Here is a 17,197-nt window from a genome sequence, read left to right on the forward strand (position 1 = left end):
GAAAAAAGATTAGTAAGAGAGATAATTGAGGATCAGTTGTAGAACCCGTATGGGAAGTGCTGGAGCAAGAGCGTATATATATATATATATATATATATATATATATATATATATATATATATATATATATATATATATATATATATATATATATATATATATATATATATATATATATATATATATATATATATATATATATATATATATATATATATATTGACTGTGGAATATCTAATTTTCTTTAGCTGAAATTAATAAAAAATATTTTTATTAATATTTCTAGAGTAATCAATGCCTGAATTCAATTTCTGTAGGAAACTTGTAATTAATAATAATAATAAAGATATTATTAAATCCATCAGGATATATTTCTTTAGTAAAGATATTGGTGAATATATTAGAAAAAAATTTCTTTAGTAAATATATTCAGAAATCTTCTACTAACGGGTGTGGACGTGTGTTTCAGTGCTCTGTATCGAATCTGGCTTTAAACGGAATCATTGTGTATCTCGTTGTTTTGTACTATGAAAAATCTCTTTGTGGGTGTTTGCTAGTGTTGACATTAGTGAAATATAGTGCTAAAAATCAGTGGTTTCCTTGTATGTGAGGTCTGTAGTGAAAGGCCTGACCCAGCATTTTTGCGTTGGGGTGGGGCTACTTGAAAAGTTCATTGAAATAATGATTCAATATGTCTTTCCTTAGAAAACGAAAAGGAAGACGTAATCCCGTGAATGATCTCGGTCTATTTATGAATGAAATTGACGAGGTACTCACAGGAAGGGAGGAAAGTATAATGGCAGCAGCTTATGAAGAATGTGATGACGGAGGCAATCATGGCATGTGTGGGCACTGTGAGTCCTATGTCGATGATGGGATGCAATGCGACCAATGCCGAAGATGGTACCATGATGAAAAAGCTTGCTCTAATTTAAAGGATGGTTCAAGTACTCTTTTAAAAAGCAGGAACATCATTTATAAATGTCCAAAATGTGTTGAGTCTGCATGTGTTGATGACATAACGAGACTAAGCATCATCATAGAGGAGATGAAGGTAAATGTACAACAACAGATGTCTGGTTTTATGGATATGATAACTGCTCAATACATGGATATGCGTCAAGAAATTGTCGAGCTGAAAGAGAAACTTATGGAATATGAAAAAGAGAATGTGACCAAGACTACATATGCAAGTAAGTTGAAATCAAGAAACACTTTGGTTATAAAATCTACGGAGGAAAATAAGAAGGCTTCAGATATCAAGAAAACTATCATGAAGAAGATAACCACGAATGTCGAACAGGTCAAAACCTCTAAACAAGGCCACTTGGTAGTTAATTTTGCGGATAAAACTGGGTTAGAAAAGGCTAAAAATGACTTAGAAGAGGTCAAGAATGACATTAAGGTAGAAGTAGATAAAAAGGATCTACTTAAACCGAAGATCAAGGTCTGCAATATTGATGAAAATGAAGATGATATAATTGCCAGTATAATGGAGAAGAATGAATGGTTGAATGATATATGTGAAAATGAAGAAGACTTTAAATTGATCAGGAAGTTTAAATCAAGACAAAGCGGTAAATTACACGTCATTATAAAGTGTAGTCCAACTATCAGGAAAGTCTTCCGTAAAAGAGATGATAGAGTATATACCACGCTTGGAGGATGCTGTAAAATCTATGATTCCTACAATGTATTTCAGTGTTATAAATGCCAAGAATTTGGTCATTCTGCTGAAAATTGTAGCAAGACTCAGGTATGTGCCAAGTGTAGCCAGGATCATCGAACCACGGATTGTAATGTAAATACGTTAAAGTGTCATAACTGCACAATGAGGAATTACAATGATACGAATCATAGGACATATGATGATAACTGTAAGGTATACAAGGAGGAGCTTACCAGGATAAAAAATAGAACCGATCATGGAGTCTAGCCCATTGGTTAAGTGTGGTCTGATAAATATTCAATCGGTGGGGAATAAAACCTTAGAGATTAGAAATCTTATTAACGAGATGGAATTAGATTTATGCTTATTAACGGAAACTTGGTTGCAGGGAAATATTAGTGATAACTCAAAGATTCAGGAGATGACGCCGTGTACTCATGATTTCTATCACGTACCAAGAAAGGACAAAACTGGAGGAGGAGTGGGTGTCTTTGTGTCGAAAACTTTCTCTAGGGTTTCTATCATGAATGAAATGGTATTTGAAACGTTTGAATATATCTGTTTAAAACTGACAAGAAACAATAAGGTATTGAATATAATATCATTATATAGACCACCAGCGAGTAATATGACTAAATTCATTGAAGAATTTAGTATTCTTGTGGGTGTGGTGGACGATATTAAAAATACATTAATTGGTGGAGACTTCAACTGTTGGGTAGATGATGAAAATGATAATAAGGCTAAAGAACTCAAGGAAGTATTTGAGATGTTTAATTTAATAAACAGTGTTTTGGTATCAACGTCAGTAGGTGGTCATACACTCGACTTGGTCATATGTGGAAAAGACTCAGACCTAATAAAAAACCTTGAAGTGGAACCAGACTTTGAGATCTCAAAAACACATAAACTCATCACCTTTAATGTTAATATAAATTGCACCAGAGTATTGAAAAAATGGATCACATATAGGGAACGGGAAAATTTTGATGCTGAGAATTTTATTGAAGCTAGTGTAGCGCAAATGTCTTGTGTGAACACACAATGTGAACATATGGTAGACATAGAATGTGTTGGGTGCTATACCAAGAAATACAACGACAATTTTGGAAAAATGTACGATACCATGTGTCCCATAAAGAACAAACAAATAGTGGTACGCGAAAATGTTAGATGGTATAATAGTGAACTATTAAAGGCAAAAAGACACAGACGTAAGATGGAAGGTAGATGGAAAAGAGCCAAATCCTTACAAGCCAGAAATCTATATAATAAGGCCAGAAATGACTATAACATCCTGTTAGAAAAAACAAAAAGAAAATTCTACAACGGCGAATGTAAAAAAACTAATAACATGAAGGACTTTCATAAAAACCTTGATGATTTGATGGGATTAAAGAAAAAATATGTCTTGCCTGATAATGTTTGTGCAGAGAGTTTTGCTATATTCTTTAGTGAAAAAATTGATAAAATCTATAGAGGCTTCCCCCAAAATCACTTGGAGGGACAGTCAGCTATGCCAGTGAAAGAGGGAAAGAAGTTAATAAAATTTAGGGAGATAAATATGTGCGACTTGTTAAAGGTTATGAGAGAGATGAAGAATACATATTGTGGAAACGACCCTTTCCCAAACAGTTCAATAAGTGAAGCTCCAAACAAACAAGTCGTATATAATATTTACCTGAACATAATTAACCTAAGTATATCGCAATCCTGTTTTCCTAGCTGTGAAAAAACTGCGTTGATCAAACCAATTTACAAAGGGAAAGGTGATGTAAACGAGCTAAATTCATATAGGCCCATTTCAAATTTATCCTACATGTCAAAGCTTATTGAAAAAGTCATAAGTGAGCAATTGTGGGCGCATATTGACGAGTTACAGGTATTCCCGGAAAATCAATCGGCCTACAGAGCTAATCATTCTACAGAAACTACTTTGTGCTCAATAATGAATGATATGATAGGTCTTCTTGATGGGGGAAAGTGTGGAATTTTAATTATGTTAGATCTTAGTGCTGCTTTTGACACTGTTGTGCACGAGTACTTACTTGACGACTTGAAGTCTATTGGAGTGACTCAGGAAGCACTGAAATTTTTGCGAAGTTACTTAGTGAACAGGAAGACTATTGTAGAAGTTTCTGGAAACCGATCCAATGAGAGAATTCTTATGAAGGGTGTACCACAGGGTAGTGTTCTGGGCCCTATCTTGTTTAACATATATACTATCGAGCTATCACACATCTTGAAAAAACACAAAGTGGGTTTTAAACTATATGCAGATGATACTCAGTTTTACCTCTCAATTTCAACAACACAAGATACAAAGAAGAAAATTGATGAGATAATGACTGAAATAAAAACATGGATGCAGAGGAAAAAGCTCAAATTAAATGATGATAAAACAGAATGTATGTTCTTTGGCACAAGGGTGGCTTTGAAGAATTACCAGTTAATTCAAAGTATAAAAATTGGTGATGCTGATGTTGGGATTGTGCCTGTTGTGAAAAATTTGGGTGTACTGATAGACTGTAATTTGTCAATGAAGGACCAAATTGTGAACACAGTGAAAGTGTGTAACTATCACCTGAGAAACATAGCATTTATTAGAAAATATTTAACAGAGGGCAGTACAAAAATTTTAGTGGTGAGTCATGTAATATCAAGGCTTGATTATTGCAATTCTCTGTACTACAAATTGCCCAATACACTACTAAGGAAGCTCCAAAATGTGCAAAACCGGGCGGCTAGACTGATAAAAGGCATTAAATTTCGGGAGAGAATAACTCCTGCACTGATCGATCTACATTGGTTACCTGTTAAGGCTAGGATTGAATTTAAAATTTGCTTGTTGACTCACAAAGCACTTACAGGTGATAAGCCAAAATATCTTCGTGATTGCTTGATCCCCTACCCTGAAGCTACCAGCGCCACTGTAAGAGTTAGACATGCAGATGACCCCCATAGACTATTCGAAATTAGTGTGAATCATGCAATAGGAGGAAGAACGTTCAGTTATGCTGCACCGAGACTCTTTAACGACCTTCCACTCGATGTCAAGAATAGCACAAATGTGGCTGCCTTCAAGAAAAACCTGAAGACTTATCTTTTTAGAAAGTGTTATAATAGTGACCTGAAAACTATTAAGCCTGAATACAAATGCTAGCGAAAGAACTGATAACGATACAGAGCAAAATATTAACTGGAAAGGAATTATTTTTTCATACACCAAGGCCCGCCTGAACAGACCTTTAGGGTTTGATGGAGGGCGAGAAATAAACCTCTAAAAGTAAGTAAGTAAGTAAGAAATCTGCAGTAAATATGGGATGGAAGTGGAAGAAATAAGAAGTTGGGGGAAAAGGACCCTGAAAAAAGAAATCAAGAAAAGAATTATAAAAAAAAATGAAGAAACTATAGAAGAAAAAAAGAAAATAATGAAAAAATTAAGATTTATTAAAGGAAATGGCCCTCTGCCTTATATCAGAGAAATGTATCTGGATAAGGCATCCCTTGTGATGAAAGCAAGATTAAATATGCTCAACTTAAAAGCAAATTTCAGGGGAAAATATGATGACAATTTGTGTGATTTATGCAAAGAGGAAGAAGACACCACCGAACATTTATTTTTATGCCCAAAGTTAGTTAGAAGAGCTAAAGAATGTAGAAATAAGTTTAGTTATGCTGAAAAATCCTAGCAGAGATCTGGCTGCATTTATAGATAGGGCAATGAATATAAAAGAAGAGTTTAAGAAGCCCAAACTGATTACCACAACAGGTTGCCAAAACTGATGATAGCAAGGTGTTATCCTATCCAATTTCAAAGTAGAAGGGAATAAAAGTAAAGATAGAGAACCTCATTATGATATTAATGTATTTAAGGCACAGGTGATATAAACTTAATAACAATAATAAGAATAAGCTTAGAAGCTTTGCACCTATCTATAAAGAGATAGAGTGCCCCCAAACTTACTTTGCGCAGTGAGCAATAAGGAACCAGGAACCAGGACTTGACCGAACTGTCTTTCAAGAAATACTGTGCAATATTCCATTGATATTAACTTTATATCGGTTTGCATATTATGTCGGCTGCAAGACGAGTACAGGTAAAATTTTCAATGAATATATCGTAGTGGAGCCTTTGTAGGTGCTAGGGTAAATTAGTGAATGCATCCCTACTCACCCTTTGCTTGCTATCAATCCTATTTTACTAAATTGAAATATGTAGTAACCCGAGGTATTCCCCCTAATTTACCCCACACCAACACTCAAATTACCTCTTATATATTCAACATATATATATATGTATATATATATATATATATATATATATATATATATATATATATATATATATATCTATCTATATATATATATATATATATATATATATATATATATATATATATATATATATATATATATATATCTATCTATCTATCTATCTATCTATCTATCTATATATATATATATATATATATATATATATATATATATATATATATATATATATATATATATATATATATATATATATATATATATATATATATATAACGATAATGGGGACCCCCAGTGGGAACTCTGGGTTTTGGGTGGAGAAAACATACTGAGGAAACGGTATATAATGGTGAAACAAGCCTTTTCTTTTTTATACATTACCCTCTTGGATGTATAATAAACAAAATACGGTAATATTGAGCTGCTCAAACTAACATTAGCAATGTTAGCGTAACATGCTAACATTAGCAGTGTTTTTCATTTATATTTTGTCGCTTTCGTTCGTTCGTGTATACGTAGCAGGAAACTCCTCCCCCCAGTGCATAGACTCTTCCTCCATTAATAGGATTTCTTCACCACCCGCTAAATTTAACCATTCGACTTCACCCGCTTTATTCAAGTATATGACTTGATCCAGTACAACTATACCATTCCTTTTATGTAATACCCTCGTATACATATTACGTTCGACTCCAGTATTACTCTTTTTATTATCCGATACCTTATAAAATTTCCTCATTTTATATTCCCATTAAATATTATTTATCATACACTCCATTTTATCTTGCTATATTACTTTTATACATTTTGTTATTACCTTGTCACACCCAGATTTCACATAAATACTTGTACTAGACAAGTTTCCCATTCTAGTTCATTCATGTTTACTCTCTAGACTCCGTTGTTTTTCCATTAACCAATCACGAACCCATACTCATGGAAAGTTTGCACAGGGCGGTTAATATTTCCCAACCCCCACCTTCTAACAAACCCCTTTCCTGGGAAACCTTTGTCTAAGTCAGGTCTTTGTTAGTTCAAGTTAGGTTAGGTTAGGTTAGCAAAGTGACGTCTTTTTGCGTATTTTACGATGGAGATAGAAAATTGTAACGACGGCAGTAATCTATACTTGAAAACATTTCGGTGAATTCCAATGTTGATAATTTTCTTAAATCTCATAATGTAATAGCCCAACGTTTACAGTGTCCGAAGTGCAGTACTAAGCTAAGACAAAGAAGAAATGGCGATGTGGATACAAAGAAGTTAAGACGTCACAGTCACAACACCCCGGTGACCCACAAGTTTCGTCGTCCCGGTCATAAAATTAAGTCATTAATTTCTTTACTTGTATATATTTGCAGGTAGAACCTTGGATAGGGGATGTGACCTGGTAAGGGGGTCCGGGGGCTTGACCCCGGCTAGAGGTGTGACCTGGGAAGGTTTGTAACCTGGGAAGGGGGTCTGGTGGCTTGCCCCCGGCTAGGGGTTGTGACCTGGGAACTACTAGGTTAGGTTAGGTGAGTTTGTTAGTTTTTGTACCTTCTTGTACCCTTTTATATATTGTGTGAAGGGTATAGGGAAAAATGCTTTAAAATACACATGCAAATTTTTCAATATTTAACTTAGCCGGTGATTATATAGCTGCAACTCTGTTGCTCGACAGACAACTCTACGGAAAAACTCGCCAGCGATCGCTACACAGGTTGTGGGTGTGCCCAACAGCGCCATCTGTCGACCAGATACCCAGCTCTCAATGTAAACAAAGACTCAATTTTCTCTCTGTCGAGGTGTCGACAAGACGTACTTTACTCGCTGTTGCTAAACTGGAGTTTTTCACATCTATTTGGTGAAGTACTATATTCTAGTTTTGAGCTTTCGCTATGCAGGTGTTTTATCTTCATCTTAAATCTTGAACTTGTTTTGGATAGATTTAATTATGGTGACAAAGAGAGTATGGACTTTCTTTCACTTTTAAATGGCCGACCCTTCCCTTAGACGGAAGTGTGTTTAGGCTTTTAGTAATTATCTTATCACGTTATAGATTTTCCTCTATATATTTTATATCTCTCCGCCTTTATTAGGCCTCTTCGATTAACTTTCCATTTATTATAAACATATGAAAATAAATTTTAATGTTTTGTTTATATGCGACCTTCCTGAGAGTAGGCGGTCCTAACTTGGAAACCGAAGTTAATCAACGTTGAGCCCTTTATATCGTAATTAGCTTTTAAAGAGCTAAGGATTTAAAACTTTTTAAATGTAATATTTTATGAAAGAATTTCTTTGATAGTCTTCGTACTGTTTTCAAAGATGAACTAACGTTTAGTTTATTTATGCTACGCAGTTGTTGACGTTCAGGACGTTCAACATGCGCTCTATCGTTACGATAGAGAGAGAGTGTATCACGGTTTCACTTTGCAGTAAGAGTAAATCGATTCTGACGTTTTGTTCATTCTTTCTTAGCTTAAATGTTTTAAATTCTATTTTAAAGGAACTTTTTATTTGAAAAACCTTTCAGTTTTTTCCTTTAGTCAAATAACATGTTTTTTTGATGAAATATAATTGGGCTCTTCTCTTAGGTGCGAAATTAAGAGAGAAAGAGAGAGAGAGATAGAGACGGAGGGAGAGAGGAGAGAAAACGTTCCGTTCAAGCGGGTAACGTTGTTCTCGAGTTACTCTTGTCCCTAGTCGCTGTACGGGGAGGAAGGATAAAACGTTTTTAGTTTTTTATTCTCGTCCCCAGGCTATGTGCGGTGAGAGATTGAAATCGTAGTTTATATGAACTAGTGTTTAGTCTCTTTCCCAGCCACTGATTTTTTTATCTTAAAATATGTTTTCTGTTTTTTGCTGCTATTAATGAGCTTGCATTATATGACTGATTTCGCAATTACTACCTTTTAATGAAGGGTAGAATTGCGTGTTTCAGGTAGAAATCAGTAAAAATATTCGATTTCAGTGAAATAAGTGCAAAACAGAAAATCGAAGTGATAAAGTGATATGCGCAAAGTGTTACAGTGTTGCGTCCGAGGGTTCGTCTGTTCGTGCCTGTCGTTCACCTAGTCCGGGACCTCTTGCATGCTCCCAAGCCCAGGGGAGAAGTAATGTCAAACGACTTATGGGTTTGAGAGGCCTTGATCAACGAACAGACGTTTTCCCTCTATGGTATCGGGTGTATCTTACCAAGATCTCCCCTACCATAAGACGAGAGAGACGTTGTTTCTCCTCGTCATCCGAAGGCTTTTCGCATAAGAAACCTGTCACAAGGTTTCGAAGCCCTTAAGCGAAAGTCAGTCCTTTCAGGACAGGTCCAGCGTCCTGGTTACAACCATTAGGACAGCTCTTACCCTATGCAGTCATCGGATAACTGCTCGCCGCCTAACAAAAGCGTAACACAGACTCCGAGAGTCTTTTTTTGTTGGCAAAGTGTTGCGGTCACAGACGTTACCCTCGTCTCTTACCACAACCATTTCCGTTGATCCTTAATGGGTTGTATGGCAAGACATGCAGTATATGCTTGCCTCCCTTATGGAAGACTATTCTGCCGATTAGTCCGTTGAGTCTAGCCGTTTATCTCATCGATATCCTGGCTTTCAGCCAACCTAACGTTCCTTTGTGCTTACTGTTGACGTTGGCGTAGCTTAGTCACGTCAGTCAGGTTGTTTAGAACCACACTCGATGCGGTCTCGTGTGGTTTTTCAGCCGCATTTGGACGTTAGGCCACTTGCTGATGCTCCGGTTGACGTTCAAGACGTTCACTAACAATCGGAGTTGACTTGTTTTGACGCTGTGCGTCAACCTCCGCATTCTAGAGTTGTTTTGACTGCTCAGTCTAGGCAGTCAAAGCAGTCTCGAGTGGACGCTGTGCGTCCTCATGCACCTGTTGTGGTTGACAGTTCAGTTGTTGACAGTTCACAGACTGTCAAGCAGTTACATGACGTTGCGTTCTGGTCCGCTACTAATGCACCAGTGAGTGTGGACTCTGCTTGTAAAGCATTGCCACCACGGTAGGTCTCTCCCTTGCTTGAGACTCGGCTTTTATCGGACAAGGTTCCTGTAGATGAGGAAGTTGCTGTTCCCCCTCCTACTGATATTCCCTTGAGGACTCTGTCAGATGGAGAGGAGCCTAAAGCTGCTTAGCCCCCTATGGACTTTAATTAAATCATGATGATTTTTTTTAAGGATCTTTGTCCGGATCTTTTTGTAACTGCTGCTCTTCGTTCGCCTAAACGTCAGAGCTTACACTAGGCTTAGCTACTTCGAAGCCGTTGTTTTTAAGCTAGTGCTCTCTCGCTCTCCTAGAGAGCTTTACGTTGGCTAGGCGACTGGTTTTTCACCAGGAGGAGTTTGGGGGATACAGCCTTTGCTTTCCCTTCTTTTAAACTGGTTTATAGAGCGAGAGTCTGATATGACACGAGAGAAGTTCTCGGCTTGGGAGTTCATGCCTCTGCCCAGATAGACTTCTCAATTCTCGTAGACTCTCCCTGGCGCCTGGCCAGGAGACGCTCCAAGTTTTTTACAGGTCAACTTCACAGCTGTTTTCGAGCCTTTGAAGTTTTGCTGTACAATTATGTCATGCATAACAAGGCTTTCAGGGATGGTAAGCGGTACCGCCTCAGTCGCTAACCCCGTCTGTTGCCGCACCTGCTCCCGTAGACCCTAAATGGGCTTTGCTGCAAGACATGCAGTCCAAGCTTGCGTCCGTGATAGAGGACTTTAATGCGGAGAAGGTTGCTACCGAACTTTCTGACCAACAACCTTCCAACCGGTCGGTTGTGCGCCCTGTTGACGCTGAGGTAACCTACTCGCGTCTGCCAGTTGAGGTGGTTCCTCCACCGATGCGACCCAGTGTGGGTTGCCAGCCGCACGTTGACGTTAAGCGACGCTCGGAGGTGGTTGTTGACGTTCAGGACGTTCAACAACCAGCAGAGGTGACTTGTTTTGACGCAGTGCGTCAACCTCAGCAACCCGGTAGGGTGTTGACTGCACAACCCAGACGGTCTAGACAGTCTCGGGTTGACGCTGTGCTTCCTCGCGCACCCATGGTTGTTGACAGTTCACAGACTGTGCAGCAGTTCCATGATGTTGCGTCCGGCTCCGTCACGCATGCACCAGTGCGACCGGACTCAGCGAGCCAGACGTTGCCCACTCCGTTGCCGTTTCCTCATCAGTTTTCGGATGAGGAACCCTCTGATGAGGACGTTGCTGAACAACAAGACGATCAGCCCCCAGAATAGATCAAGCCCTGCTATCCATCCAGAAGATGCTGAAGAAGGAACGCTGCTCAGTCAGGCTGTGGATGAGTCTGGTAGGGACGCTGTCATCCGTGGAACAATTTGTGTCACTAGGAAGACTACGCCTCCGTCCTCTTCAATACCATCTAGCTTTTCACTGGAAAAAGGACAAGACGCTAGAAGCGGTCTCGATCCCGGTTTCCGAAAAGATAAAGTCTTGTCTGACTTGGTGGAAGGACAATATCAACCTAAGAGAGGGTCTTCCCCTGGCTGTTCAGACTCCCAACCACGTTCTCTTCTCGGACGCATCGGACGTAGGCTGGGGCGCGACACTAGACGGTCGGGAATGCTCAGGACTGTGGAACTCGAGTCAGAGGAGCATGCATACCAACTGCAAGGAGCTGTTGGCAGTACATCTGGCCTTGAAAAGCTTCAAGTCTCTCCTTCGAGGCAAAGTGGTGGAAGTTAACTCGGACATCACCACGGCCTTGGCGTACATCTCCAAACAAGGAGGTACCCACTCACTGACGTTGTACGAGATCGCAAGGGACCTGCTCATCTGGTCAAAAGGTCAAGACATCTCCCTAGTAACGAGGTTCATCCAAGGCGACTTGAACGTCATAGCAGATTGTCTCAGTCGGAAAGGGCAAGTAATTCCAACCGAATGGACCCTCCACAAGGATGTGTGCAAGAGACTTTGGGCCACTTGGGGTAAAACCATCCATAGATCTCTTTGCAACCTCGCTGACCAAGAGGCTTCCAATCTATTGCTCTCCAGTCCCGGACCCAGCAGCAATACATATAGATGCTTTCCTCCTAGATTGGTCACATCTGGATCTCTACGCATTCCCACCGTTCAAGATTGTCAACAAGGTACTGCAGAAGTTCGCCTCTCACGAAGGGACAATGTTGACGTTAGTTGCTTCCCTCTGGCCCGCGAGAGAATGGTTCACCGAGATACTTCGATGGTTAGTAGACGTTCCCAGTAGTCCTCCTCTAAGGGTAGACCTTCTACGTCAGCCACACGTAAAGAAGGTACTCCAAAGCCTCCACGCTCTTCGTCTGACTGCCTTCAGACTATCGAAAGACTCTCGAGAGCTAGAGGCTTTTCGAAGGAAGCAGCCAGTGCGATTGCTAGAGCAAGGAGAGCGTCTTCCATTAGAGTCTACCAATCGAAGTGGGAAGTCTTCCGAGACTGGTGCAAGTCAGTTTCTGTATCCTCGACCAGTACCTCTGTAGCTCAAATAGCTGTTTTTCTCTTATACCTGAGAAAAGGACGATCCCTTTCAGCTCCCACTATCAAGGGCTACAGAAGCATGTTGGCATCAGTCTTCCGGCATAGAGGCTTAGATCTTTCCAAACATAAAGATCTGCAAGACCTCCTTAAGTCTTTTGAGACCACCAAGGAGCGTCGTTTGGCTACCCCTGGATGGAATTTAGACGTGGTACTAAGATTCTTCATGTCAGACAGGTTGGAGCCGTTACAATCAGCCTCCCTGAAAGATCTCACTCTTAAGACTCTTTTCCTGGTATGCTTAGCCTCGGCTAAAAGAGTCAGTGAGATTCATGCCTTCAGCAAGAACATCGGATTTTCGTCAGAAAAAGCCACTTGTTCGCTACAACTTGGTTTTCTAGCCAAAAATGAGCTGCCTTCTCGGCCTTGGCCTAAATCTTTCGATATCCCCAGCTTATCGGAGATCGTAGGCAATGAACTAGAAAGAGTCTTATGCCCTATTAGAGCTCTTAAGTTCTATTTAAAGGGTACTAAACCTTTACAAGGCCAATCTGAAGCTTTATGGTGTTCAGTTAAGAAACCATCCTTGCCTATGTCAAAGAATGCTTGGTCAGACTTTATCAGATTGTTAATACGAGAAGCTCATTCACATCTGAGTGAGGAAGACCGAACTTTGCTTAAGGTGAAGACGCACGAAGTTAGAGCTGTAACAACTTCCGTGGCCTTTAAGCAAAATATATCTCTGCAAAGTATAATGGACGCAACCTATTGGAGAAGCAAGTCAGTGTTCGCGTCATTTTACTTGAAAGATGTCCAGTCTCTTTACAAGAACTGCTACACACTGGGACCATTCGTAGCAGCGAGTGCAGTAGTGGGTGAGGGCTCAACCACTACAATTCCCTAATTCCTTATCCTTTTAATCTGTCTCTTGAAATGTTGTTTTTTTTATGGGTTGTCCGGAAGGCTAAGAAGCCTTTCGCATCCTGGTTGATTTGGCGGGTGGTCAAAGTCATTTCTTGAGAGCGCCTAGATTAGGGGTTTGATGAGGTCCTGTTGTATGGGTTGCAACCCTTGATACTTCAGATCCTAGGGGTCGATCAGCATCCTAAGAGGATCGCGAGGCTCTGTAAGGAAGACGTACTTAAAAGGCAGAGTAATTGTTCAAGTCGACTTCCTTACCAGGTACCTATTTATTTTGTTTTTGTTATTTTGATAACTTCTAAAATGAAATAAAAAACTCTTAGCTCATAAAAGTGTAAACATATATTACTGGTCTCTACCCACCATCCTGGGTGTGAATCAGCTATATAATCACCGGCTAAGTTAAATATTGAAAAATGTTATTTTGATTATAAAATAAATTTTTGAATATACTTACCCGGTGATTATAAATTAAATGACCCTCCCTTCCTCCCCAATAGAGACGCAGTGGGACGAGGAGAAAATTGAGTCTTTGTTTACATTGAGAGCTGGGTATCTGGTCGACAGATGGCGCTGTTGGGCACACCCGCAACCTGTATAGCGATCGCTGGCGAGTTTTTCCGTAGAGTTGTCTGTCGAGCAACAGAGTTGCAGCTATATAATCACCGGGTAAGTATATTCAAAAATTTATTTTATAATCAAAATAACATATTAGAGTAGCATTGCTAACGTTAGCAATGGCAATGTAACATTGGTAACGCTGCGTAACATTGGTAACGCTGCGTAACATTGGTAACGCTGCGTAACATTGGTAACGCTGCGTAACATTGGTAACGCTGCGTAACATTGGTAACGCTGCGTTACATTGCTAATGTTAGCGTTCGCAGTATATACGTTCTTGATGAGTGAAGTGACATGGAATTTGAACAAGATTCATTATATTTAAACATTTTAACAGAAAATATATAACAAGAGCCATTATACTTAAACATTTGAATGAAAATATATGTTTTCCTGTAGAAAATAACGTGATTTAACCGGTTTTTACCTTCATTTCAGCCGTCATAACAGCAACCAGTTCTGCTACTTAAAGTTAGTCGAACTGGTTGTTCTGTTTGTTTGCGGTTGAAATGAAGGTCAAATTCAGTCAAATCATGTTATTTACTACAGGAAAACATATTTTCTGTTCGAAATGAGAATCTGTAATACAGTAAAACTACCGATTTTAGTGCTGCCTTTTAATCATGATGCGATTGTTTTGAAACTCAAACAGTAGGGAGTGGGTAGGTCATTTCTTGGCTTACTTTACTTTGATGGCTGCTTTTCTGGTCCCATACAGCAGGGGAACCTCACTCTCTACAGGACCTCCACTGTCATTTTACCTTGTTCGTTCAGAGTATTTATCGTTTCATGTCGCGTATTGTTAATTTACTGTTAATTCATCACTGTTGTATGACTGTTGAAATAAGAAAGTCTTCAGTTTCCTCTTGAAAGCCTTAATGTCTTCAATCATTCGAATGTTTCGTGGGAGCTTATTATATAGTCTCGGGGCCGCATATTTAAAGGTTCTGGAGTAAATCTAGGTTCCAACAGTTTGAAGCCATCTGTAACTATTCTCGTGCACACGATTTGTTGGCTGCGCAATATGTAGCAATTCTCTAGGTATTTTGGACGGCCGGTTCTGATAACGTGGTGGGTTATTGTGCATATTTTAAATTCAATTCTTGCTTTTATGAATAGAACTTACCTGGCAGTTATATATATATATATATATATATATATATATATAGCTATCTGACGTCGGACAGAATTTTTCAAAATTTGCGGCAACCGCCGTGTGGTGGTTGTGCGGTTAGGTGGTTAACAATCCTTACAGGGTGGTACTTGGAATCATTCCCGTTTTCTGTTCCTCATGTCTACCGGTTGGACTGACTACATCGTTGGTCCGCCATTGGAGTTTTTCGTTCGCTTTCCCTTTGTCGCTGTACCGGACTTATTTTTTGGTGAAGTACACAGACCTGGGGTTTTGGCAATCGCATTTTGTGATTATTCTTTGGCTATTTGTTTGTTTACGATGACTGATAAACTTCATTTTCGTGTTTGTGTGAATGAGGAATGCAAGGTGAGGCTACCGAAAGTTTTCGGTAGACCCTCACACTGTTTGTTTGGGGTGCAGGGGTTTTGAATGTGCGCTTGATAAATGGTGCTAGGAATATGAGGTTTTAAGCGAGAAGGAATGGCTGGGTATGAAACGCTATGTGCGTAAGTTAGAGTTACATAAAGCGACAGAGGGCTTCGAGATCTAAATCTAAGTCTGCTAGTGAGGTTAGCATAGATATTTCATTTGACCCCTTAATTAATTCTTCTGTAGAAGTTGAACCTTCTCCTGAGGTAGTAGCTCCTGCCCCTTCTACAGGAACGGTAACTACGGATGACACTCGGTACGCCATCCTGGTGGCTGAGTTGAAGGCTCTTAAAGACCAGCTTTCAGCCTTGAAAGGTAAGAGTGAAAGTGTTATTAGTGCTTGTGAAAGTGCAGTGGAGGTGGTGTGATCGAACCTGTCACATCCCTAGGTCTAGACCTCAACCAAGCTCCCAGGACCAAGGGAGAAGGTACGTCAACGGCAGCAAGGGAGTGAGAGGTACGTATCCTCGGTCAGCCGTGGCTTCAGGCAGTCCTGTTGCGTTTTCCCAGGCAGCTCATGACCGCATGACGGAAAAGGCGTGTCGGAAGTGATGGTGTCTTCCCCGAACCCTTCTCCTAGACGCAAATGGCAGTAAGAGGCTTGGAGACCGACCAAGAGGAGGTGGAAACAAACTGACCAGACCCGTTCTCGCTCTCCCCTTTCAAGTAGCCCGGAACCTTTTCCTTCCGAGGATGACTGGGACACCGTTCCAGCGAAAAGATCAAAGCCTAGAGATGGAAGGAAGGAGGGTGCTCCTCTTTTTTTAAGTGACGAGAGAACGTCGAGAGACCCTTCCCCCCTAGTCGGGCAGGTGTAAGGATGACACTTTACCGATTAAGAAATTGGCCTCTAAGAGGGAATGGAGTGCCTCTCCCTTGCAGGACAAACAGTGTCACTTCTCTCAGGAAACCGCAGCGCGATTCGTCAAGCGCACAACACCGTGCTTCTTCTTCCTCGACCCGCCGCCACGACGCTTGCGGTTCTCGTCATCAGGACGCTTCCGTCTCTCGCTCGCGACACCAGGACACATCCAGCCTGCCTCTCCAGGACGCTTCCGTTTCGCGACACCAGGACGCATGCAGCTCTCGGTGCAAGGAAGATTCTAGGGCGCGACGCCAGGACGCCTCTAGGGCGCGACGCCAGGACGCCTCTAGGGCGCGACGCCAGGACGCCTCTAGGGCGCGACGCCAGGACGCCTCCAGCACGCGGCGCCAGGACGCACGCGTCGGTGTCAGGACGGATTCAGCCCTCGCCAATAGGACGTATCAGACGATTTGCTTTTCTCGGACGCAGGTGAACTATTGGAAGGATTGGTACTGATCGGCTTGTTAAAGGAACCTCCGACTTAGTTCCTTCAGCCAAAAGAGAGACTGAGTTGGAAGTAGGGCAAGATCTAGAGGATATCTCAGAGGATGAGGATAAGCCTGCTAACGCGGCTGCGGATTATAAGGTTCTCTCTCGCTCCCTCCTTGAGCTGTATGGGGAGGAGTTTCAATCTGCTGCTCCTTGTTCCCCTCAGTCGCACTTTAGCAGAAAGAAGGCCAAAAAGCAGTCGGCTTTCATCAAAATGAAGTTGTCCATCTCGGCTAGGAAGGCTCTCGCTAGAGTTGATGACTGGCTGAAGGAGCGTAGGCAAGCTGTAAAGACCACCTTCTTGTTTCCACCAGCTTGACTTGCATCTAAG

The 17,197-nt window shown here is 40.6% G+C and overlaps 1 protein-coding gene across 3 annotated transcripts in view; it reads left to right on the plus strand.

Moving 5' to 3' along the window:
* The window catches only part of mRpL13 (mitochondrial ribosomal protein L13), a 386,598-nt gene that overhangs the window by 6,688 nt on the left and 362,713 nt on the right, over nt 1-17,197 (plus strand). Inside the window, exon 2 of one of the 3 annotated variants that reach the window (XM_068373869.1) lies at nt 5,685-5,769. The exons of 1 other annotated variant lie outside the window; for it this stretch is intronic. In XM_068373869.1, coding sequence (XP_068229970.1) covers nt 5,746-5,769 — 24 coding nt within the window. In that variant the 5' untranslated portion in view covers nt 5,685-5,745. Of the gene's footprint in view, nt 1-5,613; nt 5,770-17,197 lie in introns of those variants that run through there. One more of the 3 variants, XM_068373868.1, reaches the window with a different exon arrangement.

Source organism: Palaemon carinicauda, chromosome 5 (genome assembly GCF_036898095.1).
Source record: "Palaemon carinicauda isolate YSFRI2023 chromosome 5, ASM3689809v2, whole genome shotgun sequence".
In the NCBI taxonomy this organism is placed as follows: Eukaryota; Metazoa; Arthropoda; class Malacostraca; order Decapoda; family Palaemonidae; genus Palaemon; species Palaemon carinicauda.